Genomic DNA, 22,200 nt, shown 5'->3' on the forward strand with positions numbered 1-22,200 from the left:
CGAAAGATTGATATGCTTTTTTTTTTTGGGTAAAGTAAGAGAAAGTAGAGCAAGAGATTGATATGCTACTTTCAAATTCACCAACTACGATATTTTTGAATTTACCAACCGACAGATGGAAACCTCTTGATATGAAGCACTCGGACTGCGAGATGGAATACTCCCGAGCACGAGAGATTGAAGATTGAGCATATAATTGAAATTTATCGAGTGAGACAGAAGGAAGACTCTCGTAAGGGTAAAATGAGTTTAGACATAACGGAATACTTTAATTACTACGCATGTGAACACTTTCAGAAATCAAAAACCCGGTTCACATATGTTCACCTCTGCGTACATTTCCACTCATGCTAAAGAGCATTCTCCCCATGTTCTTATTCCCAGTCAAAAGGCACCCAAGAGAAAATACCAACTTCGACATTTTTACATCCTTTCAATTGTCGGTAATATACACTTGATTAATGATGACTAATTGCGGTTAGGTGGTGGTCAATGGGACCCTTGTCTTTTAAAATTGACCTAAACGATCTTTTTTAAAGCAAACAACCTCATTTTTTTTGTCTTAATTAATCATACGATCGATGTTGTAAGTGGACACGAAACACGGACAGATGGTTTTCTAAGGTGCAATCGAAACACGAGAAGCAAAATGATCATGGCGGAGCTGTCATCCGTGGATCTTCCTTCGTTCATCCGAATGTTCTGTCCAGTGACGCCTTCTCTGAACTTTCTTCAATATCGACTCTATTGACCGGCAAAGAAGATTTAACTAATCACCGGCAGAGAAGATTTTTAGTATAAATTCAACGGTGTCGTTGGAAAACAAGAAAAGTCCCAAGTCATTTTTCCATGGTGAGGCGCTATTTCTGCCATTGATTTTGTCATTTTTCAAACGATGTAGACCCCGACGGTAACCGTACTTTTTCCGATTCAGTTCATGGTGAGGCGCCATTCCAAATCTACGTTAGTGATTATCCGCCATCATATTCCAACAATCGAATATGTAGTGCCGACGAATCTCAATAATGACTATCATATGTTAACTCACGTGCTTGTCGAGTAAGCCAATACATGTATATCGAAATTCACGTAATGCACTTGATTGCCTATACTCACGTGTCATTTACGTCACGTGTTCACCTTTGCTCATGTGCCAATCATGCGCTTGCTGACTATCAGGTTATTTTTTGTGACATGAAAATGTTCGATTTTGCCACTACGATTCACCAAATAGTGGGTATGATACTACTAAATTTTTGAATTCCACATACTATCCTATTTAATCATATCATGATTAGAAATTCAGACGAAATGTAGCTTGTGCAAATTTAGACGGATGATGTCCGCACAGCAAAATTTCGCTTTGTTTTGAATTTGGTCGAGCTAAGGAAGAAAGAAAGATGAGAGACTGATTCATCCACAAAAAGAGACGAGAGAACGGGGGCGATGGGGTTGGTGAGGCATGAGCGGCGGCGGAGATTGCGCGCATACGTTCGTAGCCCACGGCACATGCGCGGCCGGCTGCGGTGGCCAGCCTATCTTGACCTTGTCCTTCTTCTGACCACGTCTCCCTCTCCTCCACGTGTCGTCTTCGCACTGCTTTCATATTATTTAGTTGCAATCTACTTCGTCTTGATTTCGAAACCTTAACATCATAGTCCGATGATCCGATCCGCCAAATCAATCAACGCAGTCTACGCCTCCCCTAGTCTCTCTTCTTCTTCTTTTTTGTCCATTGTTACTCAAAACTCGATATGATCGCAACCCATTAATCGTTTTCTAAGCAACGGGTAGAGATCTGTTGTAATATACCTGAGTTTTTCTGTTGATTTTTTTTCACTTCTTTCTGTTTGGTGTTTCGGTAGAACATGATGGAGATTAGAGTTCATAGCTTTCTAGACATACAGTCAAATCAAGCACAAAAGGTGTTTGTTAAAATGTCGAAACTAGCTATTGTTAGCTTGAAAAATTTTACGGTCCACATTTTTGATTGTCAAGAAAAATATATAGGGGCTTTTGTGTCTTTTCATTTTTTTCAGTTGCTCTGTCATTTCGATGAAGAAATTGAAAACTCATATGTCAATTGTTCCTCATCAATCATTTGATATAATATATGGGGAAAGCTACCTCCATAAATGAGGTTCAAATACTAGAAAATCATTTACAAATTAGTAGCCAAATAAGAGAGAACTAATCATTTTACTTGAAAACGATTTCAATGCAAAACGTTGTCTTGAGACATGAAATTTTTAGCAAAAAAAAAATGCACTCATAATTGTATGGTTGGTGCAATTGACATCCTTCGAGTCAATCGAATTTACCATTCAAACTTAACTTGTAAATTGAAGACATTGTTTTTGTTGGAAAAAATCATGCGACAGAATTTTGTCGGATGATAAATATATTAAAATAGTACAAGTTTGGAACTTTTGACGTCACAAAAAAATTTGGAGTAAGTGTGTCACAATGGACATAATCTAGGATTTTTTATATCATAAATAAAAGTTCGGGTAACTATGTCCAGTGAACATAGTTTGGGCTTTTTAGTAACTTTTTTCCTTAATTATTTGCTAACTTAAGAAATACTAAGGCACTATGAACTTTTTATTGTAAATATGGTACTCGTTGGATCCACGTTATGATAAGTCTTAGAATGGTTGAGTTCATTTCCATTGTGCGAGGATCCAATGTAGTCTTTCGCTCCATGGAGAACGTTGAAATGCACATGTAAGTTATATTAGAGAAATCTTACAACAACAATATGATATTTTATAGAGTAATCAATACATCTTGATTGGTCATTGACTTATTTGCTTGAGTTTTTTAGTGAAGATATGTTAGTTATTTATGTCGATGGACTCATACTAGAGCTTCTATTAGTGGTCTCCCTAAACGAATATATCGATCTTTTACTATGCATCACAACATATAATATCCGAATTGATGGTTGATTATCAGACGCAACCTGTTTTGGTATGTGCGAAATATCTTAACAAGAAGATCTCATTATCAATGCATATTTCTTTGGGAAATTGCCTTCAAGGTTGGTTTGGCGAAAACATACCTTGGATAATTGTTGTGCATATTTTGTCAGGTTCATTGCAAGGACGTGGGGATTCAAGTTGATATATGTCAATATAGAAGGACATCAACATTAAGGGCGACATGCGCAGCATTGAAGTTAAGAAGTGATAGGAAGATTATTGAGATGCACATGCGAATTGTATTAAAGAAGTCACCAATTGGATATTTGGCATTGCGTAGAGCAACTAATACATTCTAATTAGTCAATAACCCACTTATTTAGGATTTTGAGCAAAACAAGTCCAATGGGATATATTAACGGGTTTGGAATAAATAGAAGGGAAAACAACACAAATGATCTCTAAATTTTGACTCAATATGCAATGTCGTTCCTGAAACTTTAATTCGCTCAACACGGTTTTTAAACTTCAGCCTAATATATGTAATATTATTCCCAAAATTTTAACTTGTTTAATGTCATATTTAAATTTTTGGCGCATATTCAATCTAATCCATGAGTTATATGAAAATATTCAATATTATCTTTGAACTTAAATAAATAAAATGATAACATTGCATATTTTTATATAATATATAGACTAGATTAAACACTTACAAAAAGTTTAGGAACTATATTGAACAATTTAAAATTTTAAGGACGACATTACATATTAAGTTAAAAATTTGGGGACCGCATTGAACAAATTAAAGATTAATGAAGTGGCAATAACCATTTGTGTCGTTAGCCCTAGACAGAATACATGTATGGTCTGGCTATCGGAATCGGATTCCATAAATTATTCAGCAATTCTACATCATTATGTCCCTTTCTAATTTGTAACGTATAGAACCAACGGACGAAAGCATGGAAAATCCAAGTGAAAAAAGGAAGCGCGCTCTAGTTCCCTCGTGGAAGTGGAATCAACGACTGGTTCGATTTCACGCGTCAATTAAAGACAAAGCGCCTTCGTCAACAACAGTGAACTGACCCTTCCAGTTTTACGCTTCCTGGTCAATTCATTCAGTCTTTCCGCGCGTAAAACGCTTCTTTTAGCTGTCAGGCATGCGAACGAGATCTGGCAAATTATGTTAAGTCTTTTTATCGAGTTGGAGAAAGTTTAACGACCATGCGAGGAAGATTCAAGAGATTTCCTTTTCGACATTGGCTGTGAAAACTACGGATTTTGCGAAAGGCGGGGATCGTTTGTAAGAGTAAGAGACATTGACATCGGCAGACAACGTGCGTGCTTTCCTTCCTGGTTGGAGGATTCCATTTCTTTAATAATTTAAACTTCGGAATCGAATTCAAAGACGTGTTGAGCTGTTTCCACTCGCTCTCTCTCTCTTTCTCTCTCTCTCTTCCTTATTACGTTCCTCCAGTTCTCACTTCCTCAGAGCTGTAATTGAGTGACGAGTCCTCTGGCGCTCCGTTGCCTCCTCGTTCACGACTCGTGGATTCCCTCTGTGCACGCAGACACACCCACAAGCACTCCATCATTTTCTTCCCGCAATCCTCGTGGTCATTAGCATTGATTCGATCAAACCGATTGGTTTCGACACATACGGTTGTTTGGCTCACCTTCCCTGAAGTAATCTTCTACAAGCTCGAAGATTGGACCATTACTGCGTAGTGGGTGTGCTTCAAACATCAAGATTCAAGAAAATCGAGACCGACAATGGCACCTTCGCTCGATTCGTGGGCAAAACAGAGCATTCACAAGGGCACGCCCGTCGTCGTCAAGATGGAGAACCTGAACTGGTCCATGGTCGAGCTCGAGAGCACGTCGGACGATGACATCTTTGCCGCAGCCGGCGATGGGGCGGCGCCGAACCGGATGCGCAACAAGAACGCGAAGCAGCTCACGTGGGTCCTCCTCCTCAGGGCTCACAGGGCCGCCGGCTGCCTGGCCTCCATGGCCGCCGCCGCCCTCGGCCTCGCCTCCGCCGTCAGGCGCCGCGTCGCCTCTGGCAGGACCGACAATGACGTCAGCGAGGCTTCTCGTGGTGGTGGCGGAGTGAGAGAGAGCCCCAATCTCAAGGCCAGGTTCTATACTTGCATAAAAGTGTTCCTTTGGCTGTCCATTGTCCTTTTAGGGTTTGAAGTGGCCGCTTACTTCAAGGGTTGGCACTATGGTTCACACAATATCGAGTTGCAACACTTGTTGGCTACTTCTTTCTCGGTTAAGGGTGTTTTCGATCGGTTGTATTCAAAGTGGGTTTGGATCCGGGTGGAATATCTTGCTCCTCCTTTGCAGTTCTTGGCCAATGCTTGCATAGTTCTCTTCCTTATCCAGAGCTTGGATCGGCTTATCCTGTGCTTGGGTTGTTTCTGGATCAGATTCAGAAACATCAGGCCGGTCCTGAAGGAGGACGCCTCTGTTGATGTTGAATCCGGCGAGAAGGGGTACTTCCCCATGGTCCTAGTGCAACTCCCCATGTGCAATGAAAAGGAGGTATAAATCGAAACCACCCCATTTCATGTCATTTGTGTGTTTGAGTACATTGACGTCCAAATGAATTGTTGTGGCATTAACCAAGAATAGTGAGCTTGATCTGACATGGCAATTTTTTTGAACTATCCGCCAGGTATACCAGCAGTCAATTGCTGCTGTCTGCAACTTGGAATGGCCGAAATCGAAGTTGCTGATTCAGGTCCTCGATGATTCTGATGATCCTACGGCACAGTCGCTGATTAAAGAGGAAGTGAACAAGTGGCAGCAAGAAGGGGCTCGCATCTTGTATCGGCATAGAGTGATTAGGGAAGGATACAAGGCTGGTAATCTCAAGTCAGCTATGAATTGCAGCTACGTCAAAGAATACGAGTTTGTCACCATCTTCGATGCCGATTTTCAGCCTGCCCCCGACTTTCTAAAGAGAACGGTTCCTCATTTTAAGGTACTTGATTGTAATTTCGTGTGGCAGATTGTCTTATGTGCGAGATGAGAATGTTGCTGCTTACACATACTAAAGGAAATGAATTTTCGTTTTTCATTTGCAATTTTGCATACTGATGATGTTAAATTGCAATTTGGTGTTAATGCAGGATAATGAGGAGCTAGGCTTGGTTCAAGCGAGGTGGTCATTTGTGAACAAGGATGAGAATCTCCTAACTAGGCTCCAGAACATTAACCTGGCTTTCCACTTTGAGGTGGAGCAGCAAGTGAATGGCGTCTTCTTAAACTTCTTCGGTTTCAATGGGACTGCTGGCGTATGGAGGATTAAGGCTTTGGAGGATTCTGGGGGGTGGTTGGAGAGGACGACTGTCGAGGACATGGACATTGCAGTCCGGGCTCATCTTCATGGGTGGAAATTTATTTTTCTCAATGATGTTGAGGTACTTATCTGATTAATAGGCAGAAATTGGGAACATTCTTAAAATTATAGCTTTTATGAGATCAAAATGTGTTTGTTCCCTCGACAAGCTGAGCCAGTATTTGTCGTGTTCATGGGAATTTCATGTTGTCTTGACCAGGCCCAATGCGAATTACCGGAGTCTTATGAAGCATACCGGAAGCAGCAACATAGATGGCATTCCGGGCCCATGCAGTTGTTTCGCCTCTGCTTGCCTGCCATAATCAAATCCAAGGTGCTTACTTTCTTCAGCACAACAATTGCAAAATGCAAAACCCCACTTAGAAAGTTGCTGAGGACTAACTTGGAGTTGTTCTTACGTGTTTTCTGGTAATTGCAGATCAGCATTTGGAAGAAATTCAATTTGATCTTCCTCTTTTTCCTTCTGAGGAAGCTGATATTGCCATTTTATTCCTTCACCCTTTTCTGTATAATCCTTCCCATGACAATGTTCGTTCCCGAGGCCGAGCTCCCAGCATGGGTCGTCTGCTACATTCCAGCGACCATGTCTTTTCTCAACATACTACCAGCACCCAAATCCTTCCCCTTTATAGTCCCATACCTTCTCTTCGAGAACACCATGTCTGTGACCAAGTTCCATGCAATGATCTCGGGGCTGTTCCAGCTTGGTAGCGCATATGAGTGGGTTGTTACCAAGAAATCCGGCCGGTCCTCGGAGGGCGATCTCTTGTCTTTGGTCGAGAAAGAGACGAAGCACAAAAGGGGCAATTCTGCTCCTGATCTCGAGGCCCTGAAGGAGGAAATCAGCAAGCAAGAGCAGAAGGCGTCTCGGAAGAAGAAGCACAACCGAATATATACCAAAGAGCTCGCATTGGCATTCCTCCTCCTCACGGCTTCAGCCAGAAGCCTCCTATCCGCTCAGGGAATCCATTTTTACTTCCTGCTGTTCCAAGGGATATCATTCTTGCTGGTCGGTCTGGATTTAATTGGCGAGCAGGTGGAGTGAAGTGAAGAGGGAATGTTATTTAGGGTGTATAGCTAGTATATAAGGCATGGCAAATCTAGCCCAGAGAGAGCGGCCGCAAGTGGCAAACAAGGAGAGTTCTATTTGCTCTCAAGCCTCAAAGTTGCTGCTTGCTGCATTTGTTGCTTCTGGAGCACTCTCCCAGTCCAGCCGGAACTCGATGAGTGACCTTGATACAAGAACAAAATCACCATAAAAGGAAGTGAGGAGGCACAGAAGAAAACTGGCGATGCTCCTCTATATAAGTATGATGTTCATACCACCTGTTCTTTTCTCTCTGTTCTTATGTTTCTTTCGAAAATTCTTTTGTCTAGATGTAATTTTTTCTTTGGTTGGAAGAAATGTAGATCCAAATGTCATTTTTTTCTTTAACAGGAAAGAGCATTCAACATGAGATTCAAGGTTCCTCCATTCATAGTACCGCTTTGTTCTTTTCCTCTTTATTTCACCAGTTTGAGATGCGCAGCTAATGAGTTTAAGAGTTTCGAGAGTTTCGAAGTTTGAAAGTTCAAAGAGAGAGCCAATTGCTTTCCCACTAGTCCTTTTTGTCTTTGTTGGATTCAGCGAGAGAGACATAAGAACAGAACTTTCAAGATCAGTGGCAACATTTTATGGAAAAGGGTCCTAAGTGTCCTCATTTTCTCAAATAAGGGTTGGAAGTGAACTTTATTTCAAATAAGGACTTAAAGTTCTCTCACTATTTCAAATAGGGGCAAGAATTTGACATTGTTTCAAATAAGTGGCTATATCGGTTTCAAAAATGGATATGACTGACCGGTTCGTTAGGGTTATTTTTGTCATTTTTTAATTTTTAAAATAAAAAAAATAAAATAAAAAAAGAAAAAGAAACACAAGCGGGATACGGCCCATTGCCCATGGGGCGATAGCCACAAGCAGGAGGGCTCCTTCTCGCCTGTATTTTCTTTTCTTTTTTTTAACTTTTTTTTTACTCCAATTTTAGTAAAAATTAGGTTAAAATTGTATTTTGACGAAAATGCTTTTGATCGGCCAAAATATTTAACTGGCCGGTGAGGTCACGCCTCTATCTGAGATAGTCATGGCCACTTCATATCCTTATTTGAAATTGTCACGCCACTTTAGGTCCTTATTTGATAAAATGATGACACATAAGGCTCTTATTTAGAATTTTGCCGACAACTAGAGACATCATGGAGTGAGAAAGGGAAAGGGCAGAACATGGAAAAGATAATGCGAATGGTTCAAATGAAACGAAATAGAGGAATTTTCCTTTTTTTTATTTGGCTCGCGCTATATCCAATCCTCAAATAACTCAAAACACATTCCGTTAAAGATCGATGAAAGAGGAAAATATATCCTTAACGTAAATCAATTGATCTTGTAATTTTTATTAATCACACTTAAATTGTTGTTTCCTTCTTTTCTTGTGTTCAAATCGGAGAAGTTTACATATTCGTTGCTTGTTTACGTCCATCGTCTAAGATTTGAGTACTTTGATAAATTTAATGATCGGATTCTAATTTAAAAGAAAATTTATAAAGGACATTCATTGACACTTTGACAGTTGTCTCTCTAAGGTTCAATCCCTAATTACTCCTTGTTATATTCAGTTCTATAGTTCAAGCTTTTAAGGGGATTCTTTGATTAGGTTTGTAAAATCCTTATGATTATAATTTAAATTTAAGATGTGGTAATTAACAAAGATTACAGAAAATCCTTCATAGAAATCGGCATGGGAACATTAGTCGGTAGAAGGGGATGGTGGAACACATCATTGTTTTGATTAAAACGGGCATTCTGATATTTCGTGACGATGTGAGGTTTCTGCATCTTCAACAAATATCAACTCTCACCGAATAAGTTCTCTCGAGGTTATTTTCGTCAACTCAGAAAGGAATGGAATGTTATAGCCACGTGCAGAATGGAACTGGCAAGATGATGCAAGTACTTGTCAATCAGATTTCAGATATCACAAGTCGAAGTGCCTTCTGGATAAAGACAAGGCAAGTCAAGGAAACAGAGGTAACTGTTCATTGTGTCCACTGTCCACCATGGGAGGCCAGCAACATGGGACTGCCTCAGTTCTGTTATATGCAACCCCACCACAGGTCTGGGCTCACAGAAGATTGTGGTTTCAAGGTATCTGTATGGCTTCTCCAATGTCCCTGTCTTCCTCATTGAGCACCAAGTTTAGCTGGCATCTTGCCTTTCAAAACCTATTATATTCAGATAGCTGATTTAATCCTGTATAATTCATTACCGAAACAAAGACCGACCCTTTCAAATTTGCTGGCGAACTGTCTTCCTTCCTTGCGATGTTTCATTGAGACATTGTCACATTGATACTGTTGCTGTGATTGTTTCCTCTCTCAAAGTGATTTGTGATTGTTTTTGGGTGTCTCAGTCATTGGAGTGTCCAACATAATAAAGATTGGTAGATCCCTTCGAGCATGGATATGAAAGCAGGGCAGATGAAGATTATAGCAATCCAAAATAATAGCTTTTATCGTCAACAGAATGTTAGATGTGATAGTAAGAACATAACTGCAGATTTTCGCAGTTTCTACATGTGCAATAAACTTTGTCATCTGCGATACACATCGTTAATTATCGTGAGCAATCTTTAATAGGAGCCTGCCTGCTTTTCTCCTCTCTCTGCATCTTAGTTACCGCCAATCCTTATTTCAAAATTTAACAACAGTTTTATAATTCATGTGCCGATAGAAGAGAAGGGCCATTAAAAGTTCAGATGCATAGCTGATCAATTTACAACAGTCAAGATTGTGATCAGAAATATCAGAACATATCCCTTTACTTGATCAACTCAATAACAAAACCTTGCCTGGCTTCACAATGCCCTTTAGGAGTCCAGAACACCACCGAAATAAGTATATTGCGGATAGAGAATTCGTCAGTGCTATCTAAATTTACAAAATCTGTCGGCACTTCAGAGCATCCTCTTCGATTAAAAGCCCGAAGAGTAAACCAGCTTGTTTCACCATCTATACAACTCTTACATTTCTCTCTACTTAGGAAAAACCAACTCTACTTTCTCCTCCAAATCAGTCAGATACAGTTAGCCTAATTCACCAAGTTCCCAGTTTGAGTCGACTGAACAAAGACCCTCCTCTGAAAAATTCATCTCGCTGACTTTCAGCGCCCTGCCAAAGTCCCAAACAGGATAATGTTATCAATTGTAAAGCAAAACTAGTGGAGTTTGTGGTAACATCATATGACCTTCTTCCAGTTACCATTTAGACCCAAACTGTCGACTCTTGAACTGGAATGGAAGTGCAATTGACAATGTGTTTGCAGCTCACTCTCACAAGAAGCCTGATGTAAAGAATGTGTCAATCATTAGCAGTCCTAGAGTAATTGAAAAGCATGGGATAGAGTTGGCCTAGATACATGATCGATCTTTTTAGAGACCTGTGTTAAGGGAGGATAATGATGATTCGAGCTCGGGATGCTTGGAAAAGCTTCTGGGAAAAATCCTTGTGTATAAGGAGAAGATGAGGCCATTCCACGCTCAGTGTCCACAATAGTCGCAGATCTACCCTGTGAGCAGAATATCTTTGCGAGACGAAAAAGTAAAAACTTAGATTACCAACTATATATGCTGAAGATCCTTAAGGCCCGAAATCAGTCTTTCAGCATCATGTGAACTTACATCTTTGGACAGTATCCTGTCCAAGTTAATGCTGAGTTCTGGACTGACAGCAGCAAGTTTCATGGACAAGAACTGCGAAAGAAACTAACATTATCGCCGGACATTAAGTCAATTTGGTCTGCTCGATAGTCAGATATTACTTAGCATTAATGGGAGATTGAGACTGCATAGTCAAATAGGAAAAAATATAGCCCCGATAAAAACTCCAAGGATACAACCCACATGGCCTCGTATGACCGGCATTTTTTGTTTAGAAAAAATTGACTCGATGTCAAGATCACACAAAATATATTACTGCACAGGAAAACTTACCTTCTATTCAGATCTTTTTTACGTTCAATTCAAAGGATAATATCATCAAATGGAACATTACGCCATTCAAAGGTTTTGTTTTAAAAGGTGGACTTAAGACACAATGCATATACCAGAGTCAGAAAACAGTTGGCGTACCTCAACCTGCTGTTGCAGCGACTGCACATAGTTAATAATCTCATCAAGCATTACCGCTTTTCCTGTGATCTGTGGCAAGTGAAACCCCACCGAATCACAAACCATCTCAAGTAAGCAAAATAAGTACCTCAGAAACTAGAGCGACTTGATTACCTTGTTGCATCCAGGGACGAGTTCTTGAAGCATTCTCATCCGCTCACTAATTTTCTCTCTTCTCACCTGAAAGCAGAACGACCCTAATAGGTTCAAGGCATACAAAAACCTAGCATTTGAGACATTGGGGCAACGAAAGGTTTACCCTCTCCGCAAGGCTGTGACTGTTTGTAGCTTGGCCTCTGCGTGCTCGCACATGAATATAGTTCTCTTTCGGATCTTCAACATTGTCTTTCACTTGTTTACCATGTTGTTTACCCTGAGAATTAGCATGCAAAATCTGCTCATTCTTCTGTTTCTGCTCGTCCTGTTCCTTCGGGACATCTGAGTTCATCCTGGAAGAATCCTTTTTTACCTCCTATCCCAGATTAACAGACAAAGAGCAACTTGTTTGACCGAGTCATTTGCACATAAAAGGACAGCAACAAAAAAAAAAATCATAGGTTCATACTTTCACATTAACAACAGATGACTGACCTTCCTATCGTTAATGGTATCATGATCAGGAGCATTTTTTCTTCTCTTAACACTCGGTGATGATCCCTCCGCATCCTCTTCGATCCGGCATCCCTGAGACAGTTTATTGTTAGCTGAGGCCCCTTCACTACCATCATGATCATCCTCCCTATGAAAGCCATAGTTAGGAGGACGCCCAGAATTAGCAATGTCAGGCAGCCCAAAGTAGCCGACCGCATCCAGGTAACTCCGGTTCTGTGAGCAGGGAAGCCGTGAAAATGCGACCTGCTCGGTCAATGCCGATAGGTTGTGATCGAGCCGTGGAGGAAAGTCACCACCAGTTCCTTGACTCTCCATGATGCTGGGGTGTGAAGAAAAGGGGAATCCAGAGGCCAATGAAGGATTTGCAAAGTTGTAGCTCTGAGTTAGGGACATAAGTGGATCCCAACCGGAGCTAACAAATGGGTTGATTGCCATTCCTGATACTTCTTCTGGGGCTGAACTGGGAGTCATCCCTGAGTGTGGAAAATTCAAGAAATTGTCACCCCCATGTCTGAACCCGATATCACCACCGTCACAGCCTTCCATCTTCAGAATTGAGACCCAATGACCCAGGAACTAAAACAAGTCTTTTCAACCAATTTCAATAAACCAGCAAAGGTCACCATAAACTGGGAGTTGAGGATATATGAGACACAGAGAAGCTGAAGAACAGTGAAAAGGTTTAAAGTGGGCTTTGACCAAAAACCAGCTGGTGATATCTTGCAGGACTCAACAAGGAACACAATGGACTTTGTCAGGTTTTATAGTACTGGAGTTTTGTAAAGCAAAAGAAGTCTCTTATTTGCAGCATCCCACGAAGCCCATACTGAAAAAAAGAAAAAGGACAAATCCTATCTATCAGGCATAGAATCTACAGAGTACCAGCTATTCTTCCCTCTTTTTCAAAACCTTCTCATTGAGCCTACTCTTATGCGAAAGAAGCAATGACAGAGAAAATGCTCTTGCCTTAATAATTATAGACAAGAAAGTGAACCCGTAAAAGCAGAAAGTAAAATTTGGAGGAGCAAGCAACCCCAGTCCCAGAGACAGCTCCAGACCAACCAAAAAAGAAAGCAGATTCCCTTTCCTCTCGATTGAAAAACAATTAGTACATCCAACACTTCATAGGCCAGAGTGATTGAAGTAACTGGTATGGTATGAAATGTTTTTGAACACACCGCACCCAAACTGGGACAGAATCGCTTCAACCACTGAAGGGTGAACATTGGTGCTCAGGACTCGGGAGGAAAAGGCTCATCGGAGGCAGTGACAAGTTGAAGTCTCGAAGCAATACCAAAAAGCACACCAACAGTGTCAAAAAAGGGCAAGCTTTGCAGATACCCTTTTGAGATATCCCCAGATGGGTACCTAAAAAGGCCAAAAAAGCATCCAATACTGCGTGGATTGTATCATGGAATGGCTGAAATAATTATTCGGTCTTGCAGCTCACAGTCCTCCTAATAAGGAAGCGCATCTAGTGCCTTGATCTAAATCTCCAAGAAAAGACCCGCATCACTAGAAACAACGCAGCAAGAATCAAGTTCCAAACTTCTGTTGATCACTACCAGTGTTATAGCACCAGAAAAGGTAAAGAGTGAGAAGACACTAATAAAAGAAAGAAAAGGTGCTTGTAGGAGTCGGGACGATCTCTTACCTGCCCAAGCACAGAGGTGACATGGTGTGAAATTTAAAAGACAGACTTTAACTACTGCTAAGTGCTAACTGCTCCTGCAGGGTAAATTATTATTACCAGATCCTAATCACTAGTTGCTCAAGCTTTTCTTTTGCTTTATCTCTGACAGAACTAGAAGATAGCTGGATAGGTGCTTCTCTTCAAGGCCAAGCCAAGCTAGCTTTGCTTGCTTGCTTGCTTGACATGCTTTTTCTTTCTTTCTTTCTTTCTTTTATTTTACTGACATAATCTGCCAGCTATTCCGACACATCTATCTTTGCTGTTACACACTTAGTTTTTTTTTTTTTTCTTTTGTTGCTGAAGTGCCAACTAACCCTCTTCATTTTTCTGGTTTGGAACACTCATTATGCACCCAAGCTCCATGATTCCCCATGTGCCCTATTTTTACGTCTGTGGTACGAGGGTTTATGATGGCCCCCACCATATCCTTCCTTCCATACCGATCAAGTTGTGGTTTTATGCATGTCCTGATGATTTTAGAATTAGGACAAGCATGAACGAATTTGTTCGGAGAGAGAACAAAATCTCATGTCCAGGACAGTATGATAAGAGACTTCTCCGAGTCACGATTTACGACAGGTGATGATGATATTTGAAACTTTGATTTTGTGAAGACGTGTAATAAGAAGATCCTCTCAAAGAATAGAACATTTGGGAGTGCGCAAAATGTGGCAATGCCTTGTAGGTCACATAATCAAGAAGTACATAATATCCTGTTGAGATAATAATATGAAAACGGTAACAGATATTACAAATAAGTCAATACGAAATCATCAGAGAAATTATTATGAACGATGAAGGACACGAGAGATTACGTGATTCGGTCCGAATGTCGATACTTACGTCCATGAGAAGAAGTAGCAATATAATCCACCATAACCGAATAATTAGAATTATAATTGCTCATATACTTGAATGTTTCCCTCACCTTCTTTTTCGTAGGTGGCTTTTTTTTTTGTGCAGCTCAAGTCTTCTCTACGGCTTCTTCAAGAAACGTCCCTATGCGTTTCTTTTAGTTTTTGCTCGAGGAACCAGAAGACCCCGCACCTCATAAAACCCACGAGTGCACGTTCTTTTATTCCGTGCGGTTTTTAACCCACAAAAAACTTCCCTGCAAGATTTAGTGTAGAAACCCATATCTCGGTCAACCGATCAACTCTGCATATTCCTCTTTCCTTTTTCTTTTTTTTTTCGAACGGAAACATATCTTCACTATATATATATATATATGCAATCCTAGTCCAAATAGAATTCTTTGGATATATTTCCTATCGGTTAACAAAACCGATTTATATTCTTCAAACGCGTTGGATTCCGTAAACGGTTCAAACTCGAAACATTAATTTAACAATCTCCATCTCAACTTGACATTTGAAGCCAAGTCATAGTGCTCATCATCCATGCTACTCTTCCAACGCCCTTTGAGCACTCACTCTCCACAAATGTCTATCAAGCTCAAGCAGAACTTGAACTTATTTAGAGGAATAAAGTCGGTCCACATGCCCACAGGATTCTCCATCACAAGAAACTTGTTCTCAATCACATCTCCTCTTGACATGCTATATCTGATGCAAAAATTTTGATCACTAATGAACTTGATTATCTAGTAATATCTCTCACTTTTGTCGAGCATTACATCAATTGAATGTCCTTCGTCAACATCACTAACCAAGTCGTTAGACCACACCGCCTCTTCAACTTTTTATGTTGTTACTATGTTTCTAGTCTCGGTCATCAACGAGACCATAGTGTCTCCCAACAACATTTTTCAACTTATAGCACAACTAACAAAAGTAAAGGTACTTACCAAAAAAAAAAAAAAAAAAAAACAAAAGTAAAGGCATAATCGCTTCGTTATTAAACCATCTTTCGAGGTTTCTTGCATGACCCAGGTTCACAAACTTAGTTACTACCACACTACTTGAACTACATTCTCCAAAACATACCCCAACATCTATCGTCCCTAACAAAACCAGGAGGATCCACATCACAGCATTATAATGTATACTTGGATTAATCAAATACATTTTTCCAAATGCATGTAATAGATAAAGCTTAGTACTATCCATGACATAACCCGGACAACTAACAATACTAGCATGTGAAGCATGGGACAATTGCTCCACCTCCATCCAAGTACACTGTGATAGACTAGATAATTCATAATATGTAGCAAGCGAAGTACTTACAGCATTTCTTCCAATAGTCTCTTTATGCATCTCCATACCCGAAGCTATCTCTACTGCACCCAAATTATCTATTTTAATATCTGCATACAACTATCGCTTTATCTCATCCACCTCAGGTAACCACCTCGAAGCTTCATCAACTGTCGGCTACTATGGAAACTAGCAACTCTCTGTAGACACTTTCACATCTACCGCACTCTGAATATCTCTAGTCTCTACCTAAAGCTCCACCTATTTCTGAACACCATCCACATATTTCTCTCCAATTGATTCTCTACTCCTCTTTTGAAAAAAAGCAGATTTGTCAAAAGTAACATCACTGCTAAACATAATACCGGGTGAATCCTCCTCGGTGCACCACCACTGTATTCCTTTATCCCATGTGCATAGCCTAGGAATATGCACTTCTTTGCCCTTAACTCCACCAAACCATTGCTCACACGAGCATAAGTGGGGCAACCAAACACTCTTAATTCGGTGTAATTAGTAGGCTTACCTGACCACGTTTCCTCGGGAGTTATCCAATCAATTTCTAGTGATGGTGATCTGTTCACTAACCAACAAGTGGTATTAACTCTTTCAGCCCGTAAATATTCATCTAATCCAACATTAGAGAGTAAAGAGTGAGCTCTTTCCAATATAATTCTATTCATCAATTCTGCAACTCTGTTCAACCGTGGTGTACCAACAATAGTACGGTGTTTCACCATGTCTTTCTCTACACAAAACCGACCAAGCTCATTAGAATAAAATTATAAGCCTTTATCAATTCTCGGGCACATGATCTTTCTTCGTATCTTCTTTTTCAATCATTGCCCTCCATGACTTGAACCGACCAAGCATCTCATTCTTGTGCTTAAGAAGACAAATCCAAACTTTTCTTGAAACGTCATCAACAAAGGACAATACATATTTGGCACCTCCCTTAGACGGAATTGGAGAGGCTCCCCATAAGTCCGAGTATACGCAACCTACAATCTCGAAGTTCCAATAAAATGCCGTACTAAACTTCACTCTCCGTTAACTATCCATGTCATAGTGATCACAAAAGTGCAGCTTTTCAATTCGATGACCTCCCAATAAACCCCTCTAACTCAAAACAATCATCTCCCTCTCATTCATGTGTCCAAGCCTCATATGCCATAATTGTGTTGTATCCTCACCCGAAGTATCTGAGAATCTAGCAGATGAGCCAATCACTGTCTTTCCCTAGGAGGAGATAAAATCCACAGTCTATCTTCCCTCGCATCACAGTAAGCACACTTTGAGAGACCTTTATAACTCCACCTTCAAGGGAAATTTGGTATCCGAACTTGTCAAGAGCACTCAACGAGATAAGATTCTTTCTCGGTTTCGGTACATGCCTCACATCTGTCAACGTTCGCACCACTCCATTGTGCATCTTAATTTGAACTGTTTCGATTCCCACTACTTCACAAGCAGCATCGTTTCTCATAAGCACCTTACCACCCTCCATGTACTCGTACCACCCTCCGTGTACCGATAGGTAGTAAACCAGTATCTATGAAAAGTAACATGATAAGAACATCCAGAATCAAGCACCCATTCATTAGCCGATGAACTCGTGGCAACGATTAACACAACATGGGCATCACTAGAACTATTATCTATTGTGGTAACAATATTATTATCACCCGCATACTCCACCTTAACTCCTTTACCCTTATGCTTTGGACAATCTTTCCTATAATGCCCTACCTTATTACGGTGATAACATCAACGGTTCTTAACATTGGACCTCGATTTAAAATGGCTCTTCCATTTGTTACCTTCAAACTCTCTATGTTCATCTCTACCATGGATGAACAAATGTTGCACACTACTTTGCACCAAGTTATCTTTTCTTAACTTCTTTTGCCACTCTTTAGATTATAAAGCGGATTTTACCTCTTTCAAGATAATTGTAGTGCGCCCATGCAGTAATAAATCCATAAAATGCTCAAAAAAATCTAGTAGAGATGTCACAACATCATACCTTATTTCTCATCGGGTAAGGCCTCGTTGATATTCTTCAAGTCCATCATGAGTTTGTTAAACTCATCTAAGTGAGCCCCGATAGATGTGCCTTCAGCCATCCGAAATCGAAACATCTTTTTCAACACATACAAGTGATTGTTCAAACCCTTTTTAACATAAAGTGCCCGAAGTTTAGTCCACAATGCTACGATATCCTTCTCCTCGGCTATCTCTATCAACACCTTATCCGATAGGTACGACGTAATTATACTTCTCGCCTTCCTCATTAACACGTCATTTTTGGCATCTTTCATTGTTTTTGGCAACTTATCTTTGCCTTCCAATGCTTTGGCCAAACCTTGAGTGGTTAATAATGCCTTCATCTTGAGGCTCCATAATCCAAAGTTATATCTCCCATTAAACTTTTAATCTCAATTTCGCTCTAGATATAATTGCAATAACATAATTTCCAAAACAATGATTAGATAAGCAAAAGCCCTAAATCAACTGCGTAAACTCTAACCGTAGCTCTGATACCAATTGTTGAGATAATAACGCGGAAACGCTAACGGATCTTACAAATAAGTCAATACAAAATCACCGGAGAAATTACGAGAAACGATAAAGGACACCGGAAATTACGTAATTCAATCCGAATGTCGATACCTACGTCCACGGGGAGAGCCCGCAATATAATCCACTATAATCGGAAAACTAAAATTACAATCACTCATGCACTCGAGTATTTCCCGCACCTTCTTTTTCATTGGGCGGCTTTTTTTTCTTGTGCGGTTCAAGTCTTCTCTACAGCTTCGTCAAGAAACGTCCCTATACGTTTCTTTTAGATTTTGCTCAAGAAACATATCTCCACCATATTTTATATATATATATATATATATATATATATGCAATCCTAATCCAAATAGAATTCTTTGGATATCTTTCTTATCGGTTAACAAAATCAATTTATATTCTTCAATCGCGTTGGATTCCATAAACAGTTCAAATTCGAGATATTAATTTAACAGATCCATTGACACTCTAACAACATCGATCTTGATCTTATAAGTTTATTCAAGATGCGCAAATTAATCTAGTTCACCCTCATCGTGATTTCGACAAATCCTTCGCAGCCACGCTCGATCAATTCTCAAAACAAGGTGTCGTGATTTCACGAGCTAGCTGTAAAAGAACTTACATGCAGCTATCTAACCCTCTATGTAACATTAGAATGCATTCAGATACCTGCACTACACATATAATTCCGATGTGACGGGCGTGCCGGACAACAAGGACAATCACCTAATCTTGTGCAGAATGCCGAGTATGATGACTCCTTGTTTTTATTTTAAATAATCCTAGCACAGTTGTTTAATAAATTAATGACGGTTAACAGCTGCAATGGCTTTTCTTTTCTTTCCCACAAAGAAACTGGCGGCTTTTGTCCGGGAGGAACGGATGGAATAATGGAATCCACCATTTGAATGACCCCCCTCCCTCCCTCTTGTCCCCCCGTACGATCTCATCTCCACCAGCTGTAGCACGTTCAAAATCCAACCCCCAGACCAACTAACATGGTCAAAGCCGAAGCGTCCTCAGTCGGCACGAAGCTCTCCTCGGATTGGGATTACGCGGGGCAAAACGAGATCCTGCGACATCAACGGCATAATTAATTCGTGTGGAGACTCTCTCTCCTCCCTCTCTCTCTCCATGTAATAATCATTATCAACAGTGTGGGTGTGGGATGGTGCAGTGCAGTAGAATCCAAAACATGCCTCGAGAAGCGTTGAACAGACACTTTGCTCTCCTATGCTGGTGAAACTTTGATTGTCGTCTGAAGTTCGAGTCCAATTTGGGTTCTCTAAGTGTTCCGATTTGGAGAAGCGTTCGGCAAAGTCTTCTTTGTATAGTGCTAAAATAAAGGGATTCAAGGCATTGTATCTTAGAATGCATAGTTCGTGAAGTCGCTTAGCACCATTGGTAGAAACCGATTGCCTCGAGGAAATTCGGTTAGATGAACATCACGTCTTCTCTAATTCTTTTCGAATTTATAGTATCCAGCAATATTATTATTGGAGTTATTATCGCTTTCTCATAGTTATCATGGTTATATTTTCTGAATAAAACAAACAGTTTACGTATTCCCCCGATACGTTTACCTCTGTTTTCCAACACCACTGACAAAAATTTGTCTATGTTTCCTCGGTTCAAAACCTTGTTCTTTTACTTTTTTTGTCCAAACTTTATACTGATTCACGTGGTGTTCTTTCCTACACATAACAATAACAATATTGGATAAACCTTTCAGTATGTTGAACATACTGGCCCGTTCATTAGAATTTGAAAAAATTATCCAATCAATCCTAAATCTATTACACCGATACTAATTTAGTACTGAGTTTTTCAATTTTTTCGATTTGGTCCAACACTCTTGCACGAAATTCCTACGTAATCATTTCGGTCAATTTCTCCCTAAATCGTTGACGTGGCGGTCCAGTCGTTAGCGGTCATCCTACATGGCACATGACCACGTCGGCAATTTCCGGCGAAAATTGATTGGAATACCGAGCAAAGATTTAGGACTAAATTATCAAAATCGAAAAGATTAAAATTCAATTGTCATCCGTACATTAAGTTTATGAATAAAATTTTGGCTTACCGACTCACTTTTAGAACATCGAAACCAATGGTGAGTGGAGCATATTATAAAAAAAGGAAAAAAGAAGAGATGAACATCGTACGGAAGAATCCGAAACAGCCATGACGTTCCAACGATGCGAAGCAAAGCGAACGGCATGCGCAGCGCAGCAGATGTCAATGATCATCTTGTTGCTTCTTTGCTTCAGTTTCAAACTGCATAAAATATTTGAGGGGGATGGGAGCATGCACGTACAGCTAAAGCTTGTGTTTGGAGACTCAACTCATCATGCACGCCATGCGCTCGGAAATAAGTGGGCTCATAATCGGAGCGATCATGCTTTGAGCCAATCGTGTTCGCCAAGCAATGAACAACTTTTCCCGGTTTGGATCGAACGAGAGATCAGAGAAACGAGGCAACCTCAGCGGTTTCAGGCCCATTGTCGGCAGTCTTGACCCGGTGGGTTTTCGGTAATCGCACGGCGTGTGCGAAGGGAGATTGCCATAACTAATGAGGATTAGTCGGATGTCCGATTCTCGCATGGCCCGTTGATGTAAGAAGCAATGATCTCCCCTCCTTTCATTTGGCTGCATGTACATAAGACAAATGCCTAGCGAAAAAGCTCGACATGAAGGAAAAAAAGAAGAAAGGCAATACTAGATAGGGGTCATAAGCTTATAGCACTTCGGCATCATGGGCCTGATACAATTGGATAACCCGATCCGAAGGGGAAATAAGACTAAATTGATTAATCATACGGGTCGACCCAACCCTCCTTTTCTGTAATTCGGGTTGGCCCAGAGGACGGTGTGGCTGCTGATGGCTGAAGACTACTTGGGCTTAAGGGCTTGTTGAGAATGAGATCTCACAGATTATGCTGCAAGAGAGACACTTTCCTGATCTTCGCATAACTGACAAGTCCCCTCACCACTGGGCGCCTTCTGGTTCACTGGCTTTCGGTTACGAGGTAACCTCACCAGAAGAAGGAAGCCGAAGGCTTCTGTAAGGGCCTCCGGTCCATGTCTAGTAACCTGACGTGCGATCTGAAGGCGTTTCTTATTTTTACCTGCCGATATCCGCATGCATTACACTCCTAATACCTTCGAAATTGTTTTTTCTTTCCTTGGAAAGAGGAAAATACCAGAAAGACCTCACTTTCAGCTTTTCGTTAGGCCTTTGAAGGACATGCTCAGGTCCGGTAGGGTAAGACTTTGAGGTGTTACAAAATTTGACGTGTTCAAACTGCTTATACTCTCATCTTCTATTATTCGGCTTCATGTGCTGTATTCTCAGATTGTTCATGAGCCTCCTTTAAGACTTATGAAAGAGTTTGGACTTTTGATCTCTCGAATTGTCATTCTCGGAGACGTCCCCTCGTGCCGGCTATGCAGAATGAACTTACTGCCTTCTTTAATTTTCTTTTCTTGGTACAGTACTTAGACGAGGTGATCATGCGCATGTGGTTCTTGCAGCGCATCTGACGGGTGTCCGGAATTCGTCGATCAATATAAAGTCAACGCGTCCATCTTGCTACAGATATGAGATTGACAATGTGTGTGTTTTCTTTCTTGGTTACTTGTAACTGACAATATA

At 40.5% G+C, this 22,200-nt stretch overlaps 2 protein-coding genes across 6 annotated transcripts; one reads left to right on the forward strand and one right to left on the reverse strand.

Annotated features, from left to right (window-relative positions):
- Positions 1-4,334: 4,334 nt before the first annotated feature.
- LOC115746294 (probable xyloglucan glycosyltransferase 12) lies at positions 4,335-7,754 on the forward strand. Its single transcript, XM_030681997.2, has 5 exons — positions 4,335-5,477; positions 5,611-5,919; positions 6,068-6,358; positions 6,497-6,610; positions 6,716-7,754. Exons 1-5 carry the CDS (start codon positions 4,701-4,703, stop codon positions 7,340-7,342), a joined length of 2,118 nt encoding a protein of 705 aa, XP_030537857.1. The 5' UTR covers positions 4,335-4,700; the 3' UTR covers positions 7,343-7,754.
- Positions 7,755-10,076: 2,322 nt separating this feature from the next.
- Positions 10,077-13,968, reverse strand: LOC115746295 (transcription factor bHLH74-like). 5 transcript variants are annotated; one of them, XM_048275141.1, is made up of 8 exons: positions 13,861-13,968; positions 12,090-12,656; positions 11,758-11,970; positions 11,613-11,678; positions 11,460-11,528; positions 11,010-11,081; positions 10,769-10,912; positions 10,077-10,672 (listed from the first exon to the last, which is right to left on the reverse strand). In XM_048275141.1, the coding sequence occupies exons 2-8, from the start codon at positions 12,654-12,656 to the stop codon at positions 10,568-10,570; spliced, it is 1,236 nt and encodes a 411-aa protein (XP_048131098.1). In that variant the 5' UTR covers positions 13,861-13,968; the 3' UTR covers positions 10,077-10,567. The 5 variants fall into 5 exon arrangements, with proteins under 5 accessions (XP_048131098.1, XP_048131097.1, XP_030537859.2 ...); XM_048275140.1 differs by lacking the exon at positions 13,861-13,968 and adding an exon at positions 13,479-13,813; XM_030681999.2 differs by lacking the exon at positions 13,861-13,968 and having other exon boundaries at positions 10,077-10,500; positions 10,591-10,672; positions 12,090-13,810.
- Between the last annotated feature and the right edge of the window lie 8,232 nt (positions 13,969-22,200).

Source organism: Rhodamnia argentea, chromosome 2 (assembly GCF_020921035.1).
Source record: "Rhodamnia argentea isolate NSW1041297 chromosome 2, ASM2092103v1, whole genome shotgun sequence".
Lineage (NCBI taxonomy): Eukaryota > Viridiplantae > Streptophyta > Magnoliopsida > Myrtales > Myrtaceae > Rhodamnia > Rhodamnia argentea.